Source organism: Lentinus tigrinus, assembly GCF_003813185.1.
Source record: "Lentinus tigrinus ALCF2SS1-7 unplaced genomic scaffold L226scaffold_2, whole genome shotgun sequence".
Taxonomy (NCBI): domain Eukaryota; kingdom Fungi; phylum Basidiomycota; class Agaricomycetes; order Polyporales; family Polyporaceae; genus Lentinus; species Lentinus tigrinus.
This window is the reverse complement of record NW_027137911.1, coordinates 113,414-129,487: the sequence shown is the minus strand read 5'-3', so window position 1 is coordinate 129,487 and position 16,074 is coordinate 113,414. Positions and strand designations below refer to the sequence as shown.

At 54.5% G+C, this 16,074-nt stretch overlaps 8 protein-coding genes across 8 annotated transcripts; 3 read left to right on the top strand and 5 right to left on the bottom strand.

Moving 5' to 3' along the window:
- Positions 1 to 1,423: 1,423 nt before the first annotated feature.
- On the bottom strand, positions 1,424 to 3,734 carry L226DRAFT_498247 (uncharacterized protein). The gene is made up of 10 exons (XM_067677655.1): positions 3,445 to 3,734; positions 3,333 to 3,395; positions 3,255 to 3,275; positions 3,036 to 3,193; positions 2,932 to 2,983; positions 2,467 to 2,877; positions 2,086 to 2,403; positions 1,922 to 2,024; positions 1,715 to 1,869; positions 1,424 to 1,665 (listed from the first exon to the last, which is right to left on the bottom strand). The coding sequence occupies exons 1-10, from the start codon at positions 3,478 to 3,480 to the stop codon at positions 1,489 to 1,491; spliced, it is 1,494 nt and encodes a 497-aa protein (XP_067541224.1). The 5' UTR covers positions 3,481 to 3,734; the 3' UTR covers positions 1,424 to 1,488.
- Positions 3,735 to 4,053: 319 nt separating this feature from the next.
- Positions 4,054 to 5,722, bottom strand: L226DRAFT_518826 (P-loop containing nucleoside triphosphate hydrolase protein; the record flags this gene model as incomplete). Its single annotated transcript, XM_067678566.1, has 8 exons — positions 4,054 to 4,058; positions 4,184 to 4,343; positions 4,397 to 4,548; positions 4,597 to 4,699; positions 4,754 to 5,068; positions 5,123 to 5,533; positions 5,596 to 5,660; positions 5,692 to 5,722. 8 exons carry the CDS (start codon positions 5,720 to 5,722, stop codon positions 4,054 to 4,056), a joined length of 1,242 nt encoding a protein of 413 aa, XP_067541223.1.
- A 513-nt stretch (positions 5,723 to 6,235) lies between these two features.
- On the top strand, positions 6,236 to 7,961 carry L226DRAFT_476515 (uncharacterized protein). Its single transcript, XM_067676711.1, has 5 exons — positions 6,236 to 6,937; positions 6,989 to 7,070; positions 7,122 to 7,492; positions 7,546 to 7,642; positions 7,696 to 7,961. Exons 1-5 carry the CDS (start codon positions 6,288 to 6,290, stop codon positions 7,825 to 7,827), a joined length of 1,332 nt encoding a protein of 443 aa, XP_067541222.1. The 5' UTR covers positions 6,236 to 6,287; the 3' UTR covers positions 7,828 to 7,961.
- Positions 7,962 to 8,205: 244 nt separating this feature from the next.
- On the top strand, positions 8,206 to 10,399 carry L226DRAFT_476513 (uncharacterized protein). Its single transcript, XM_067676710.1, has 2 exons — positions 8,206 to 8,255; positions 8,333 to 10,399. Exons 1-2 carry the CDS (start codon positions 8,233 to 8,235, stop codon positions 10,287 to 10,289), a joined length of 1,980 nt encoding a protein of 659 aa, XP_067541221.1. The 5' UTR covers positions 8,206 to 8,232; the 3' UTR covers positions 10,290 to 10,399.
- Positions 10,400 to 10,598: 199 nt separating this feature from the next.
- L226DRAFT_116067 (uncharacterized protein) lies at positions 10,599 to 11,571 on the bottom strand. Its single transcript, XM_067672170.1, has 3 exons — positions 11,531 to 11,571; positions 11,297 to 11,453; positions 10,599 to 11,245 (listed from the first exon to the last, which is right to left on the bottom strand). The coding sequence occupies exons 2-3, from the start codon at positions 11,353 to 11,355 to the stop codon at positions 10,639 to 10,641; spliced, it is 666 nt and encodes a 221-aa protein (XP_067541220.1). The 5' UTR covers positions 11,356 to 11,453; positions 11,531 to 11,571; the 3' UTR covers positions 10,599 to 10,638.
- L226DRAFT_116057 (uncharacterized protein) lies at positions 11,367 to 11,825 on the bottom strand. The gene has a single exon (XM_067672169.1). It carries the CDS (start codon positions 11,767 to 11,769, stop codon positions 11,497 to 11,499), a length of 273 nt encoding a protein of 90 aa, XP_067541219.1. The 5' UTR covers positions 11,770 to 11,825; the 3' UTR covers positions 11,367 to 11,496.
- Positions 11,826 to 11,947: 122 nt separating this feature from the next.
- Positions 11,948 to 14,401, top strand: L226DRAFT_608011 (uncharacterized protein). Its single transcript, XM_067685877.1, has 2 exons — positions 11,948 to 12,095; positions 12,150 to 14,401. The coding sequence occupies exons 1-2, from the start codon at positions 12,007 to 12,009 to the stop codon at positions 14,128 to 14,130; spliced, it is 2,070 nt and encodes a 689-aa protein (XP_067541218.1). The 5' UTR covers positions 11,948 to 12,006; the 3' UTR covers positions 14,131 to 14,401.
- On the bottom strand, positions 14,262 to 15,792 carry L226DRAFT_529112 (uncharacterized protein; the record flags this gene model as incomplete). Its single annotated transcript, XM_067679531.1, has 4 exons — positions 14,262 to 14,468; positions 14,524 to 14,839; positions 14,891 to 15,479; positions 15,548 to 15,792. The coding sequence occupies 4 exons, from the start codon at positions 15,787 to 15,789 to the stop codon at positions 14,422 to 14,424; spliced, it is 1,194 nt and encodes a 397-aa protein (XP_067541217.1). The 3' UTR covers positions 14,262 to 14,421.
- Between the last annotated feature and the right edge of the window lie 282 nt (positions 15,793 to 16,074).

Sequence of the window (16,074 nt, the reverse complement as noted above, 5' to 3'; positions counted from 1 at the left end):
CTGGAAGACGGCTGTCCAATTCATTTTGAAAAATCCGAGCCGCTTGACTCGCGACAACGCACCGAGTGCGTCGTGGATCGGGGTATTAGGCAAGCAGCGAAGCTTCTCGTCCAGCGCGGGCGTGCAGATTGGCGCGGCCTACACATTGCAACGTTCCCATGTGTCACCGAATTTTTGTCAGCGAGAAGTAGGACGATCAGCCCTGTCAGGAGCACCGAAGGCACGAGCGGTGGCGAGAGCCACGCTGCGCGATCAGGAGGTCAGCGGCTAGATATCGATGTAGACAAGACAACTGACCCAACCCCCGGACCCTTATGTTGTCCGAGATCGCAGAGAGCTGCGCGAATACATACCGGATGTATGCAGTGCGAGCTTGAATCTGTGAAGCCATCTGCAATGTGTCACAATCTTGGACTCGGTAACCCTGAGTGATGCTGTGGAACTTCAGTTGGTAGTAGTATCCGCGATGATGGTGATTCCCTGTCGTCCGCTATAGTCTGAGCCGATAATGCTTGAGGGCCATGGTTAGCACGATCGCAGGGTGATAGATCCTGATGTCAGTGCATGTAGTCTAGCGGAATCGACAAACGCACCAGAAAATCGGTGTGTGTTCAAGCTTCAGACTGCTCTCGAATAGCCAACTCCGCTACCCATGCCGTAATCGAGATCAGACTTTCGGAGTGCTCGAGAGTCGAAAGTGCAATCCACTCACCGCATCCCTCGCGGACTGATTGCTGCAGGAGCTCTCCGTGCTGCAAACCTCCCTGATGCCTTGAATTTGAAGGCGTAGTAGCAGTTTCCTTGAAGTTCAAGTCCCGGCGACGCCGCGACAGGAATAGGAGGCCCTTCCTGAGGAGTCTTGTGCTCTTCAGCCGCTTATGATGAGGAACGGCGCCGAAAGCATTGTCACACATGCAATATTATCACTATCTCTCCGCATGCCCTTCAACCTAACGAGAGGTGGGAATCGCCGCAGAATACAGTCTAGTAATAAGCAGTCAGTCATATACGGCAGAGGTTACCGCCTACGTACCGGCGGGTGCACTGTAGCGATTTGGCAGCGTACGAGATCATAATACGGGTGGTGGAACCATGTCGCCAGAGCACTAGGAATATCTTCTTGCCCGTTGAGGAACTGGGACTAAGGGAGAGCCAAGCCGAGGCTCCGAGTCGGACGCCCACAAGCCTAATAGCGCGCGCTTGTTAGGCTACTGTGGCCAAGCCGCTGAGTTCGAACCAACCGTCACAGCCCAGCGTTGTGGAATATCGCAGCTGGCATCTGTTTTCCCAACCAGAACAGAACCTTGTCAACTACAGTCAGTTTAAAACAAGGTTCACCTACGGCGCCCGCGTCTACTACCGCACTTCCGCACTGTCGCCCGAGTCATCTAGCCAAATATGACCTTCGTGCTGAGCAAGTAGTCACAGGAAGAAGACACGATATCATTGCTATCGACACGCAGGGTATCTTTCAAGACGGTATACGATTCATGACCTTTCAATCACCATTCGAGACGCACCGCCGTCAGCAGTAATGCGGCGTCTTGTGCGCGCCAGCAGGTACCGCCGGCCAAACTGCGTCAACTCGGGGTTCCCAGAGAACGTCTTCCCTGCTGATGGGAACTTTCCGAGACCAGAGGGTGCCAATATCACCGCCTCGCCCGTCTATACTTGTGTCAGTACGCACTGACACTGATATTCCCCATTCCCTCACCTTCAGCTTGACAACGTGGTCAAACGCGTCATCGTCGGAAGAGAAATCCGCCGACACATGTTGGACGATCGCATCCCACCACGCCGGTGAGGAGAAACGATGCAAGACCGCCATGCTACATAAGTCTATCAGCACAGGTGGAAGGGCGGTCGGTTCTAGATTATTTGCGTGAGCTGAGTTCACGTGTATCCACCCTAGTCCACGCACCTTGTGTGCTGATGATCACACGCATAGCTAAATGCCGTTGCTGTCGTATGAGCGATGTCAAAGCTCTTGCTAGCCCTGTCGTGCCCCTGTTGAGGGACAGGTACTACTCAGGTACGTCAGAACTCGAAGAAATTCCACAGGTTGGAGGAACATGGTTCCCGTACCTTGTGTGCCTCATCGACTACGAGAACTTTTCCTGTGTTCACTTCGGCTCGGACGAACATGCGTGTTACGATTTCAAACAGGGAACACGCGCTTCCAGGGTCCACGAAAGGATCCGAAAGGTCAATGATTGTAAGCTGCCCTGCCTTGAAGCGAGGGTTCGCCCAGGCTGTGGAGGTGTCGTCGACAAATGCTTTGAGAAGCACCAAGCGTTGCTCAAGTGCGACCCTTTGTTGAGGACTGAACTCCTCCATGGCCTTCTCGACCCGCTTCAGAAATCGTGCGTAGGTGAATTTTTCTCCGAGATCTCGTAGAATTGTCTGAGCCATCCAATTTGGTGTTAGGTCAACATGTAACCAACTGGGAGAAGATGCGGCACTAACCATCACGCGGTGCATGTAGAGCGGTGCCGACTCGGACGACCCCACAGCCATCATGGAGAGTATAGCTTCGAGGTCAAGCTCTTTCTCCGAGAACAGCAGCGGTTTAACGGTAATGCAGTCTCCAAGCGGTTTGTACGCCTTACGCATTGTCGAAAGAGAAGAGCGAGAGACGTACACCATGATTGGTGGTGGGCGTACACCATCTACATCGCTGCAGCCGACCCATGCAGCCTCGCATGGACGGGTGCCAGCCCCTCCTTCTCCGAAATGGAGGACGAGTCCGCTCAGGGCCTTCTCTGAGACACCGATAGCTTCGAAGCCGGAGATGAGCATATTCTCCAGGAGTACGGAGACCGTATGCGACTTCCCAGAGCCTTGAACGCCGCAGATGATCGTCGAGAATGGGGCGTTCTATGAAAGGAAGAATGTGAGCACACCGCGACATAGACAGCGAACGCAGCTCACCGTGTTTACATATAATCGAGGATCTTCGGGCGCATAGCGACCAGCTTTGTCTCTGTCACAGATGAGGACTGCACCAGTGCTGGCACATTCTCGCAAACACTCACTTGATAGCCACGACGCTGCCCAATACGCCGTACTGCTGACACTTCTCAGCCATACCGGCAGATACGTATGCATCTCGAGTGAGAAGAGGTGCAGTGACGACTTCATGCTCTTCTGTCGCCTCTTCAAGCGGTGCATTGATGTTCAACAGACTCAGTTCCTACCACGCACGCCGAAGTGAGTCTCCGTACTCGACGTCATAGCAGACAGAGCCAACTGACCACCCTGCATTCATCAGTCACCTGAAGAGGATATTTCAGTCACGATCGTTCATAGCCGTAAAGCATGTAATCGCAGACCATCTCCGTGATACATGTTGAAGCGGACGACGGTGAGGAGCTCCGTCCATCGCCATCGTTCTCCTAGACCATGATGAGACGCAGCTCAAGAGCGTCAGGATGTGAAGCCTACCTGAGAATCTTGCGTCGATGAGTAGGAAGTGTCCATGGGTATGACTGGTGGTAGTAACGGGGGACGAAGACGGGGGAAGGAAGGTTTGCCATGCTTTGACAATGTTCGGGCATATATACGAGCAATTTGATGCCCTGCGCGCTGCAGGCTCCAGGACCCTTAGGCCACAGCAAGCAAGCAATGTGCCAAAGCGGGGTTTTGTCCGCAATGACTCGGACAAGCGCGGTCAGGCAAAGAAGGCCCGCTTAGCAGAACCCCGCCAACACGTTCCACCGGAGCATGCCGCAAAGGCAAGCCTTTGCTTTCACCGGAGTCAGAGCATCTATTCTGAGACATTCTGCTACGGTAGCGTGCAGCGATTCGCCTCGCCTGGTCGATGTTTGAGATATGGATCAAGAGGCAAAGCTTCGGCAAATCGAGTGGTCCATAGAGCCCTGCCGTAGCAGTCTTTGTTCTAAATCTGTTGAATGTGCCGCAGCACTCGCATTAATGAAGGCGAGTCTGCCATCGGTTCGTATATATGGACCAACCATCGTTGTATGACCGTGCGTACAATGCGACCAACTGCGGGGGGCTTCAAATGCCTGCCGCGGCAAGCGAGGCTCGTCATTAGGCTAAAGATCTATCATTAGCAGATGCGTCTAAGTAGTTGAGATATCGTAATGGTAGCGGCGCCACACCAAGTTCGCCCACAATCTTCCACTTCAGCTTCAGGTGTCAAGCGCCATCACTGACGCACCGCCGTCAACAGTAACTCGCTGCCTTGTCTTGACAATCAAGTGCCGTCTGCCGAAGTGCGCAAGCTTGGGTTTCGACGCCACTGTCACACCGGACGCGGTCTTCTTAGTGACGGCGAACAAGCCAAGGCCACTTGGACACAAGACGAGAGCCTGTCCTGTCTATGCACGGAATAAGGCCACGGTCATTGTCAAGGGAGAATTGTGATGCACACCTTCAATCTCACCACACGCTCGAAACCTTCTTCACTCGAGACATCGGTGCACACCCGTTTTGCGACAGCATTCCACCACGCAGGAGAAGAGAACCGATGGAAAATAGCAATATTGCACAAGTCAATGAGCACCGGTGGGACAGCGGTAGGCTCTGCAAAGTGCATCAGGACTAATAAGGAGCCTGACGAGGCCGACCTACCTTGTGTGCTTATGATGACACGCATGCCGAGATGTCGCTGCTCGCGGATGAGCGTCATCAGCGACTTCGTTAAACCGGAATGGCCATCGCTTGCGGATAGATACTGCGGAAAGCCATGAGTACACGTACATTCGGACACATGAGCCGATAAGCGTACCTTATGTGCTTCGTCAACGACCAGCACCTTGCCAGTACTAAGCTTAGCTCTCACGAAAAGCCTTGTCGCAATCTCAAAGAGTGAAGACGCGCTACCGGGATCGATGAACGGGTCCGAAAGATCGACAATAGTGATGTATCCTTCCTTGAAGAACGATACCTTACGGTCATCATGGTCATCGACGAAGGCATCCAAGAGAGACAGCCTTTGCTCAAGGCCTGCTTTCTGGTTCGGATTCATCTTCTGCTTCGCGACATCAATTTTCTCTCTGAACTCGTGGATGTTGAAGTTCTCGCCAAGCTCGCGCATGATTGACTGAGATTCATGCAGGTAAGTAACAGTGACGTGAAGATCGCAGAACGGACTAACCAGGAGAGTATGCATATATAAAGGTGCAGAGTCGGAAGAACCGACAGCCATCATCGACAAAACGGCCTGCGCGTCCAATTCTGATTCCAGGAACTTGAGCCGGCGTACTTTGACGTTCTTGCCGAGTGGCTCGTAGACTTTCTTGATAGTGGCGAAAGATGATTCAGAAACGTACACTCGCACAGACGGGGTGCGTATATCCTTGGCCTTAGCGCATGCAACCCACGCAGCTTCGCAAGGGCGAGCACCTGACCCGCCCTCGCTGTAATGCAACACGAGGCCCGATAACGGCCTCTGGCAGGAGCCAATACTCGGAAGATCGGGAATGAACAGATTCTCGAGCAAGACGGACACAGTATGCGATTTGCCCGATCCCTGTACGCCGCACACTAGGGTTGAAAAGGGGGAGTTCTGAAACAGAGTCATCGTTGAGTACAAGATGTACAGGCGTATCAACTCAGGCCTGGACATACCGTGTTCACGTATAACCGCGGGTCTTGCGGTGCGGTCGCCCCGCTATCATTCTCGGTGAGGCAGTCTGCCTCGATGGAAGATCATACGAAACGCACTGAAATGAGAGTATACGTCCAAATACCCCATATTGCCCATCTCCCTTCGCACGTCCAGTAGATTTGTAAGCTTCGCGGGTGAAAAGCGGAGCAGTCCTTAATTCATGGTCCTCTATCCCGGTGTCTTTAGCTTCGCCATCGTCAGATAGTAATGCCATCTCCTGTCAAGACGTGAGCTTAGGAGCATTGCACCATAGAAGCAGCCGCGAAGGTCGCTGCGGATGAAGGAAACACTCACGTCATCTGATGCACTTTCTGACAACGACAACCTTGACTTCGCAGAGTTGGCCTTTGTGACAACTGTACCGGCATTGCTACGAGTCGTCGCTGTTAGAGGCTTCGGGCCGCGCATAGAGTTCTTGACTGAAATAGCCATCTGTTGCATTGACCCAAAGCGAAGATGAGAGAGAGGAACGAGCTGACAGTACACCAAGAGGACGCGTCTCTCGGTCCGTCACCGGTGAAGGGCGCTCGCGCGTGTCACCTGACTACCCAGTAGATGTACCTGCACTGTGCAGCACTATTTTCCTCTTCTCCTTCAAGTCTAACTTGAGTCTAAGGCCTAACGTTTCGTCTCCTCCCAAGCTGTGCTTATCATGTCTCTCTTTGAGGTTCCTGGATGGAGCGTCCCCTCAGCTCCGGTTGCACAGCCGAGCAAGAAGCGTAAACGGCCCGTGTCGAAAGATACCGACGATGTCGACGAAGCGGAGAGGATGCATGCTGCCCAAAAGAATATCGAGAAGTTGATGCGTAGCTTGGGCGAAGGGATGGATGCGTTGCATGGTGAAGGTTCTGGTGATGTGTCCAAGAAGAAGGAAAGGCGCGAAGGGAAGGAGAAGGTGGCGAAGAGAACGGACAAGCAGGGGAAAGGGCAGGAGCAGCAGAGAGGGCGGACTTCGGACAAGAGTGGTAAGAAGGACGGCGTTGAGCGGCGCGCAAGGTCACAGGCGAAGTCCGGAGACGATGCACATGCCGGTCCGTCGTCACCTCGACCTCTCAAGGAGAAAGCAAGTCCCTCCACTACGAAGAGCAAGAAGCAAAAGCGCAAGCAAGGACGGGCAGATTCTGTCAATGCTAGTTCAGACATCCAAGCAATCCACGAACCTCTCTCCGTCCCAACTGTTGCCGCACCAAGCACCGCGAAGGCAACCAAGGCGGCCAGCAAAGGGAAGAGCCAAGACAGCGAGCAAGGCCTCACCGCATTGCAGGCGGGCTTGAAAAAGAAGTTGGACGGCGCACGCTTCAGGTACGTTGTGTAACGCATGGAACACGTCACGGTCATAACATCTTCTCGTAGATGGATCAATGAGATGTTGTACAAGTCCGACAGTGAGAAAGCCCATGAGCTCATGAGCCAGGATCCCGCCGTCTTCGCGGATGTACGTCCGTTACTGGCACGCCGCATCATGCTCTAACGAATTATTGCATAGTATCATGTAGGTTTCCGCCATCAAGTCGAATCCTGGCCGACAAACCCCGTTGCACACTACATATCCGCCTTGTCTTCGTATCCCGCAAAGACAGTCGTTGCAGATCTCGGCTGCGGCGATGCTGCCCTGGCTCGCGCCTTAGTCCCGGAAGGCATGATCGTACTCTCCTTCGACCTCGTCTCCGACGGTGCATATGTTGTTGAAGCGGACACATGCTCGCGCGTGCCCTTACCAGGTTCCGAGCCTGGCCCGAGCGGCGGCAAGTCTGAAGGCGAAGGGCAGGTTGTGGACGTCGTAGTCTGCGCACTCAGTCTGATGGGGACGAACTGGGCCGGTTGCGTTCGTGAAGCTTGGCGTATCCTGCGCTCGGGGTGCGTTTCTAAGTTTGAGATGCGCGAATTGTTCGACTGAAATTGCTCCTCAGCGGTGAATTCAAGGTAGCAGAGGTTACGAGCAGGTTCACAGCCGTCGACGACTTTGTATCCTTCATTTCGTCCTTAGGGTTCAAACTGAAGTCTAAGGTGAGAGTTCACCTAGTTGGTATCTGGTCAACCCTCATTCCGAGTCTTATCAGGACGAACGGAATACGCACTTCACACTGTTCGAGTTCAAGAAAATCCCTCGCCAGCCGATAGCTGATAAGGAATGGGCGAAGCTGGTGTCTCGCGGGAGCATTCTGAAGCCCTGTGAGTATAAAAGACGGTAGCTGCGTCTGCTGATCGCGTGGTTTTCTTCGCCACCCACACGGGCGCAGAGCCCTGTAGTCGAATAACTTGATCTTATTTTGCGATTCGAGGCTGCTTGTAACAATCGTTCCATCGTCCCATTCAGAACGCCAGTTTGTTGATCATGTCGTTACTACATGTTGCATGCTGCATGTTGATTTTCTGGTTTGTTGGACAAACCATGGCTCGAAGATCAGGCTGACCAAGCCTTCGTATGTAACCACCGGCGCGCGTCAAGAACGTGACCGCGTTGGAGTGCTGGCAAGCTCAGGCGCGTTTACACGACACATCTTGAACGTGTACAAGTAAGAGCTTCCTCTCTGCTGCTGGCAGACCCGAACCAACCCCGTAGCCTACCTCAGATCTAGTCCGTGCAGCCTCATACAATGCCCACTGAACACACTACCTCGTACGTTGCAGTCTGTCGGTCTCCGTTCGCGTTCTGACGTCATCACCTCGCCATGCCACAACTGCCCGGAACAGCAGCGAGCAACAGCAACTCGCAGAACAGATCTCGTCCACCGAGGAGACTCTCATTCAACTCAAGAATCGCTACAATGCCCACACATCCATAGCCAGGATGCCTCCCGAGATCTTGTCCGAGATTTTCATCATCCAGGCTGCAAGGTTGCGTGAGGAGCGACTCTCCACCGCATCCTCGGACCAGCATGCCTTCATCCACTCGCGGTTCTACACCTGGATGAACGTATCGCACGTCTGCCACAACTGGCGCACAGTTGCACTTGGCTGTGCCAAGCTGTGGTCATGGATTGCGTATGAACCCCGTAAACCGGAGGAATTCTATCAACTCCTGCTCCAGCGCGCGCGAGACTCTGTGCCATTGACGGTCGTCTTTGCCATCTTCGACCCTAGGTCGTACTGCCATGGCTGTCTCAGCACCGAACGCTTCCACGAGCACTACGACATCGCACTGGAACAGTTGCGTACCATCCTCCCGCGCGTCCGCGAACTTCTCATATACATCGACTGGGAGGAACACGACGAGATATGGGACAGCCTCGACCTTGCCACGGATGTCCTTGAGATCCTGCGCGTCGAGGCCGTGGGAGTCTCACGCGTCACCGAGATGCGTGGGGGGTATGTCGCCTTGCCTGCCGAGCTCTTTGCATCCCACACGCCCCGGCTACACTCCTTGTCCATCTCGGGAATCGATTTCACCTGGCCGAGCACGCTATTCGCCCATTCTCTCAGGCATCTGGAGATCTCGGAGTGCGAGTTCGATGATGGGGATGACGACTTCTGCCGCCTCCTCCAGATCATCCACCCGCTCGCGCTCCTCCAAACACTGAGGATCACTTGGTGGCGGAGGACAAACACCCAGCACGACCTGCCTGAAGGCTACGACGTAGTCACGCTCCCACACCTGCGACAGCTGACTGTTTCCGCGGAATGCCAGCATATCGCGACTTTCCTCACGCATCTCCGCATCCCTCCTACTGCTTCCCTGCACATCGACATACTAGACATAGTCGGGCCAAGCCTCAGAGAGCGCGTCCGCCATGCGTTCCGCTCCATCTTCCACGACATGACGATCCACTGCATATCCTATGCTTTGGGAGTTCCGATACAGCGGTCCCCCGACTCACAAGCCGCCTTCTGCCACATATGGGCTGTCGAGTCTGGAGGAGGGAACATGAACGAAGGGTCATGGGAAGACTGTTTCACGTCGGGAGTTATGCCTCCCGCGCGCCTAACGCTCCAATGCCCGTCACACAGCGGGTTTGAACAGCCCATCGTCGCAGTCCTACAGGAGCTTGACCTCACCAAGTTGCGTCTACTCCGCATCGACGGCATGACCACGGGGAGGGCATGGGCAGCATCACTCGCCGGCGCTGAGTCTCTCGAAGTACTCCGCATCACAGGGCCGAGCGCATTCGCCATCCCATCCTTGCTAGCGGAGAGGAGGCATGCCCTAGACACCGGAGAGATTGCCCTCGAAATGAGGGCGGGGTTGGATGAGTGGCGTTGGGCCCGGTACAATTCAGCCAGTGAAGACGTTCCGGACCTGCGCGAGGAGTACGGACTGGCTGACGAGGTGATCAGGCTGATCAACCATGGCACGGATGCTGGTCATGACGAGAGAGGCAATAGCGCCGCTCACTTGCTGTTCCCGAAGTTGCGCATCCTGCAGGTGGTCGACGTCGATCTCACCTTGCCCAGCGGTTCGAAGGAGAAGGGTCTGCAGGGTTATCGGCATGCCACCGCAGTCGACATCCTCCGCTTCAAGGCGAACCGGACGAAGTATGGATTCGATGTGGCAGCCCTCGCGAAGTGCCTCAGGTATCGGCGAACACATGACGCGTCCCACTTTGTGCGAGTAGAGTTCGAAGGATGCCATTGTACCGATGCCAAAGGACAACTTGCACCGCTGAAGGGGTTGGTAGCGGAGGTGCGCTGGGATGGACAACGGGTGGAACTATGACATGTCGCGATGAAAACGTTTCCAACGTCACGATAGTATACCGAACACAGTAGCTACATACTTACACATGTTACGATCCGATTATACGACTAACGAATGCTGTATCCCAGAAGCCACGGTTGGAGCAACTTGTCAGTGGGTTGTCCAAATGGTAAGTCCTATGATCTCTTTCGTCAGATAGTGAGGCTTCATGAAAAGGGGCGGCCCACCAGGTTCGACTTCTTTCCGCAGATCGCACGTAAATCCCAAATCACCTTTACAGTTTCAGGAAGGCAGGACTCAACTTTTGGTCCGTACCCGGAAGACCTCGCCCTTGCGATGTCTGGTACACCGGATATATATGAAGATCTCAGCACCTCTTGCTGTCGACCATGCCTCCGCATCTGCCGGGTGCTTGCGATAACACGTGTCGTAGGTCTCGATGTCTTCCCAGTCGGGGTCGCCATCCCAGTCTGGAATTGATACGTCGGATGTCGTGCCACCTATGCAGAAGTACCGATGAACGAGCCAATGCTGCAAAGAACATGGGTGAGATCGAGCAATCCTTCAGCCCGATAGTCCGTTGGACACTAAACCTTTGTTTGACACTCCACACTGTAATAGTGTGGTTTTTCTTGGAGAGACAGGACCCTCCGCATCTTCGTAGTGCCCGTTTGTTGATGACCTGGACGCCGCACTCGTCCGCGGCGCAGCGATGTCGGTTCGGAGCCTTGGCGACTTTGGCGAGCCTTGTCTGCTCTTCAGAGCGTCGCCGCACGACATGTTCATCGTACGTCTTCCACAAGTCCTTCGACTCCCCATAGCCTTCCAGTCCGCGCACCACAATTCCATGGAGCGCTTGAAGGCTTGTGAACCACGCGGCCAGGTAGAGGCTGAAATCCAAGCATGGCAGCAAGACCCGCATAGCTCGTAGCTTTGCGCAAGAGGACATCGGTGCGCAGCGCATAGAGCGAGATCTATGCTTTTCCCATGTAGTAGCACTTGAAGAAAATTCAGGACAGGCTTACGAGGGCGCAAAGCCGGACCGAATGCGTGTGGTTGTAGATATATGGATGTTGTCTGCCATCTTCGTGGACCATCACTCCGGTGTGATAGTATAGATTCTCCCAGTCTTTTGATAGATCATCATACGCCGATGGCGAACGGTCGAGTTGTGCGAGCCTTCTGCAGTGGACATGGGGGTGATCATGAATACGGCGACATACCATCAGCACCCTGCATACGGGCTACGGAGCGCATACCTCAAGCCTAATTCGAGCATAGCCGGTCCATCATGTAGCAACGCTTTTCGCTGCAGTTGCTTCAGCCTCGTCGGTTCGAGGGCGCGCCTGCCTTCGGCATGCAGTTCTTCGTAACTGGGCCGATGCCGATGATCATTAGAAAAGAGTTGCTTGAGTATGAGATACACCTCAAGGTCTAGTTCACGAGGTGTGGATGGATTGCGGGTAAGATTGAATAGTACGTCGTGGATGATCGACATGCGGGACTCCTAGGGCACTGTCTAAGGCTGGAAGCCTAGTGAGAAGTTGAAAGTCAAGCCGAACTCGCTCAGGCTAGCGCTGGATAGTGCGAGTCACGCAAATTGCACCTGACCGCGTTAACGTTGATCGTCTCATAGGCGATCTCCGCTTCGCTCCCACTTGGGTCGTAGGTACAGTATCTTGCAGTTGAACGCAAGCCTCTGAGCTCGTCAAGCCTATTCGACCTAAAAGGCAACATGCACTCGGAACCCAGCGAGGACGACTCGGATCCTGGGCCCATTATCGATGTACCAGTCGAGGAAGGGGATTCGAGGCTGGACACACCGTATGTTCTGTCGATTTTAGCGGCGCTTCGTATTATCTTACCACGTCGCGCCAGCGAGCAGCGGGAGCTGAGAGAGCAAATTGCCTTCCACGTTGCCCAGGCAGCGAGATTGAAACGCGACCTCAACTCTTGCAACCGCACCGTCATAAGACTCCCTCCGGAGATTCTAGCCGAGGTCTTCATGTGCCAGGCTGCAATCTTACGCAAAGAACGGGTCGCGCTGCATGTCGCCGAGGGCGAAACCGAGATACACAAGTCATTCTACCAGTGGCTCAACGTTGCACAGGTTTGCCATCACTGGCGTGAGATTGCGCTCAACTGCGCCAACCTGTGGACATGGATCGCCTTCGAGGAGCGGATCAGGTACTGGTACATCCAAAACCTCGTGAAACGAACCCGGGGTCTTCCCCTCACCGTCGTCCTCACCGTCAATGGCCCCGGTCTCCACTGCGACTCATGCATCGATCCGGACACGTTCTACCACAACGCGTCGTGCGCGCTAGATCTCGTCAAGGAGCTACTGCCTCGCACTCGCGAACTCCTCATATTCGTCCAGAAGGACTTCGACACGGACAACATCTGGGATGCGTTTGACGGGCCCTCTCCTCTCCTCGAGACTCTGCGCGTAGAAGCCCTGCCCGGTGCCCGTTTCAATCAGGGGGACACCCACGCTGCGACGGTCCGCCTTCCTGCGGCAGTCTTTGGGCTCCAGGCCCCGAGGCTACAATCTATCTACGTGGCAGGGATCCGCGTCTACCTCTCTAGTCCCATCTTTGGGGCATCCCTACGGAAGCTCGTCATCGTCTCTTGCCAATGCTCGCCGCTCCATGTTGTGCCCGACTTCGTACGCTGGCAGAGCATGCTGCGCAGGATGCCCCTGCTCGAGGAACTCAGTATCGATTGGTCGGTGCCCTTTGGAAACGACGGGGTTGTGCACGATCCGGTTTCCCTGCCCCATGTGAAGGAGTTGCGTATCTCAGCGGATGTCGACGCTTTCGCTGGCCACGTTGCCTACCTCAGAACTCCTTCCACCGCCGCCATACACTACCACTACTGCCCCAAAACCACCTCACGTTCTTCGAGAGAATCTCTACCCAAGTTCTGTGCTGCAATCTCTACGCTCTTCAAGGACATCTTTCCAGTGCGCATCGCATATCGCGGCCGCGACCCTCATGAGGAAGACTTCGTGTCATGCCAAATCTGGGCTAGGCCGGCGCTCCAGCAGCATGCAAGACCCAGCTGGACATCCACCATAGACTTCCTCGCCTTACCCGAGCGACCTCCACGATTCGTTATAGAAAGCGAATTCAAGTACGACATGGGGCTACTGGCGACGGCACCGGCGGAGACCCTCGACATGTCCTCTGTGCATACGGTAGACATCGGCGATTTCTCGATGGGCAACCAGTGGGCGCATGCCTTGCGAGGTGCACAAAACGTCCAGGTGTTGCGAGCACATGGTCTTGCCGCTTTTGGCGTTCCTGCGATCTTGGGAACAGCCGATGCGGATGACATCCAGAAATTCGACCCCGCGGACGAGTTTCAACGCGTGTCGGATGAGGTGTCCGGTGAAGCGCATGGTGATGACCCCAACCCCGAGCCACGTAGTGCAGACGATGATGTGGACATGGCCGAGCCCGAATCCGAGGTGGCTGGGCCCCGACACGACATGTCCGGAACGGGTACTGGGCGGACTATTCCCCTCTTCCCCAACCTGGCGGTTCTGGACTTCGTCGATCTCGACCTTGAAATCCCTGGCGGGGGTTATCCTCCCCTCTGCCCCCATACGAGCATGGCCCTGATCATGCTCTTTCAGGCAAAAAAGGCGAAGTATGGTCTCAGTATCGAGGCGATACTCAAGTGTCTGCGCATGCGGGGGGAAAAGCGCGCTGCTGACATTGCTTCCGTACGATTTCATGGATGCTGTTGTACAGATATAACACAGCTTGCCCCGTTGGTGGAGGCCGTTCCCGACGTGCTGTGGGATGGGGACCGTATTTCGGGAGTGTCAATAACGTCTGCGAGGTCGACGTAGACTGTGTCTCGAAATATCTCCGCCAGTATCTCGATCAAACAGCCTACAGCTACTTAACGTATCAGACTCCACTCCATTTAATGCCCTACATACGCCGTTGTTGTATCTGACCACATCGGACACTCGATTAATTTGAAATCCCGGATATGCACGTTAACATCGCAATAAGGTTCTCATAGATGTCACATACTACCATGTGTCTGCACCAAATACCGAGGTGGTAAAAGCCAACACATTGTAACGTCCGAACTGACTATTTAGTACTATCACCACGTACTTGCGTCTATTGTTTCAGAGGGCCCCGCCTCCTCTTATGAAATCTGGCCAGGGCAAGAGCTCTGAAAGTCCTGTCAGTAAGGTGATATGGTTCCCTGGTTTGTAAGGACTCCTTACCCGCCTGCGCGTGCTTGCGATCAGCCCGTGATAGCTGCCAGAGCGATTTATACGATCGCAAGAACGCGGGGCTGAATGTCTTCGTCCGTATCCGGAGAACATCGTCTTTCCGATACCAGCTGACGCTTGAAAGAGGGATGTCGATGAAGATCTCGGGGCCTTCTACCGTTGCCCAAACCGCGTCGTCCTCCAGGTCGTCATCGCTGTCATAGTTTGGTTCATAAGTCTCGATGTCAATCCACTCGGAATCCCCGTCGTCGTCTATGATGGGCGCGTGCGGATTCCTCGTGCAAACGTATCGATGAACCATCCAGTGCTGTTGAACTTGGACGTTAGCTTGTGGAAGATCCAACAGTACGCCGCGAACCTTTCGTTGACAGCCTTTGCTGCAGTAGTGCGCCTTTTCTCGACCTGAGCAGTCGCCGGGGCACTTTTTGAATGCGTTCTTGTTGACGGCTTGGATCTCGCACCCGTCAGCAGCGCAGCGATACTGGTTGGGGGCCTTAGCGATTTTAGCCAATCGAGCGGTTTCCAGGGCCGCCTGTCGGATGATATAGCCATCCCAAGCCTTCCATAGGTCCTTGTTCTGCCGCATGCTTGGGATCTTAGAGCGCAAATCGACCCCGAATCGCACGCTGAGCATGGCGAACCAGCTCATGACGCGGATGACGATCGGCGGAAGGAAGTCGGACATGGCGCACAAGTCCGTGAAGTCTGCGATCTGGGTGAACATGAATCCTTCCTGGAGAGAACTGAGCGACTCGGTTTGCTGCGACCAGTTGAGAGAGCGGAATTTCGTGTAGACGATGGAGGCCATTGCGCGGAGGCGGATGAGTGGCGTATTCCCGATGACGTGCGGGATCGAGCCGTCTTCTCTCTTAATGAGGCCGGTCAGATCCTTCAACATGCCCAGTGTCTTCTCGGGGGACCCCTTGAGGTCCGCCAGCGAAAGGTTCCTGTGGTTCACTGGATCAGCGCATAGGTTCATTTGGGCGACGGGCGCCATACTGCGGGTCACCCTCACCTCAAAGACAGCTCGAGCATAGCAGGCCCGTCCATGAGGACTGCGCTCCTCTCCAACCGCTCGCGTGGGCATTCGATCCAGTCTCGCGAAGCGTCAGAGAAGAGCTCTCGGTAAGGTGGTTGGTTTCGGTAGTCGTAGAAGATCTCTTGTTTCAGGAGGATATATAATTCCCAGTTGTACTGGTCATGAGAGTAAGGATGTTCTCGTGGCCGGTCGATAGATATGTCATGAATGATAGGCATAGCTAGATGGTTGCCAAGCTCAGGTAGAAGGCAAAAAGCAGTACACTGAGTCTGCGTGGACACGACTCGGGCGCTTAATAGTTCCGGGGTCAGGAAGACCAGCTTGATCGTCTTGAGGTCGAGAAGTGATGAATTTTTACAACTCCTCATTCCAGTGTATAAATAAGAGTAGGATTGGGTAGATTATGTGCGTATGAACTGAGCTATGCAGGCCCCCTTGCACTGTGAAGTCCATGTCCTTAGCTCGCCGCTCTAGTAGTCAACCCTCAGCATCTAACGACGATG

What these genes read in the sequence shown, in the direction of transcription:
- L226DRAFT_608011 (XM_067685877.1), top strand. Translation starts at nt 12,007, where the DNA reads ATGCACTCGGAACCCAGCGAGGACGACTCGGATCCTGGGCCCATTATC. An exon ending in GATTCGAGGCTGGACACACC is followed by an intron (nt 12,096 to 12,149) that starts GTATGTTCTGTC and finishes ACGTCGCGCCAG; the next exon opens with CGAGCAGCGGGAGCTGAGAG.
- L226DRAFT_476515 (XM_067676711.1), top strand. Translation starts at nt 6,288, where the DNA reads ATGTCTCTCTTTGAGGTTCCTGGATGGAGCGTCCCCTCAGCTCCGGTT. An exon ending in ATCCCGCCGTCTTCGCGGAT is followed by an intron (nt 7,071 to 7,121) that starts GTACGTCCGTTA and finishes ATTATTGCATAG; the next exon opens with TATCATGTAGGTTTCCGCCA. An exon ending in TGGCGTATCCTGCGCTCGGG is followed by an intron (nt 7,493 to 7,545) that starts GTGCGTTTCTAA and finishes ATTGCTCCTCAG; the next exon opens with CGGTGAATTCAAGGTAGCAG.
- L226DRAFT_116067 (XM_067672170.1), bottom strand. Translation starts at nt 11,355, where the DNA reads ATGGCAGACAACATCCATATATCTACAACCACACGCATTCGGTCCGGC. An exon ending in CGGTCCGGCTTTGCGCCCTC is followed by an intron (nt 11,246 to 11,296) that starts GTAAGCCTGTCC and finishes GGAAAAGCATAG; the next exon opens with ATCTCGCTCTATGCGCTGCG.
- L226DRAFT_498247 (XM_067677655.1), bottom strand. Translation starts at nt 3,480, where the DNA reads ATGGACACTTCCTACTCATCGACGCAAGATTCTCAG. An exon ending in GGCAGCGTCGTGGCTATCAA is followed by an intron (nt 2,984 to 3,035) that starts GTGAGTGTTTGC and finishes CATCTGTGACAG; the next exon opens with AGACAAAGCTGGTCGCTATG. An exon ending in TGTGATCATCAGCACACAAG is followed by an intron (nt 1,870 to 1,921) that starts GTGCGTGGACTA and finishes CAAATAATCTAG; the next exon opens with AACCGACCGCCCTTCCACCT.
- L226DRAFT_476513 (XM_067676710.1), top strand. Translation starts at nt 8,233, where the DNA reads ATGCCCACTGAACACACTACCTC. An exon ending in CCCACTGAACACACTACCTC is followed by an intron (nt 8,256 to 8,332) that starts GTACGTTGCAGT and finishes CCGGAACAGCAG; the next exon opens with CGAGCAACAGCAACTCGCAG.
- L226DRAFT_116057 (XM_067672169.1), bottom strand. Translation starts at nt 11,769, where the DNA reads ATGTCGATCATCCACGACGTACTATTCAATCTTACCCGCAATCCATCC.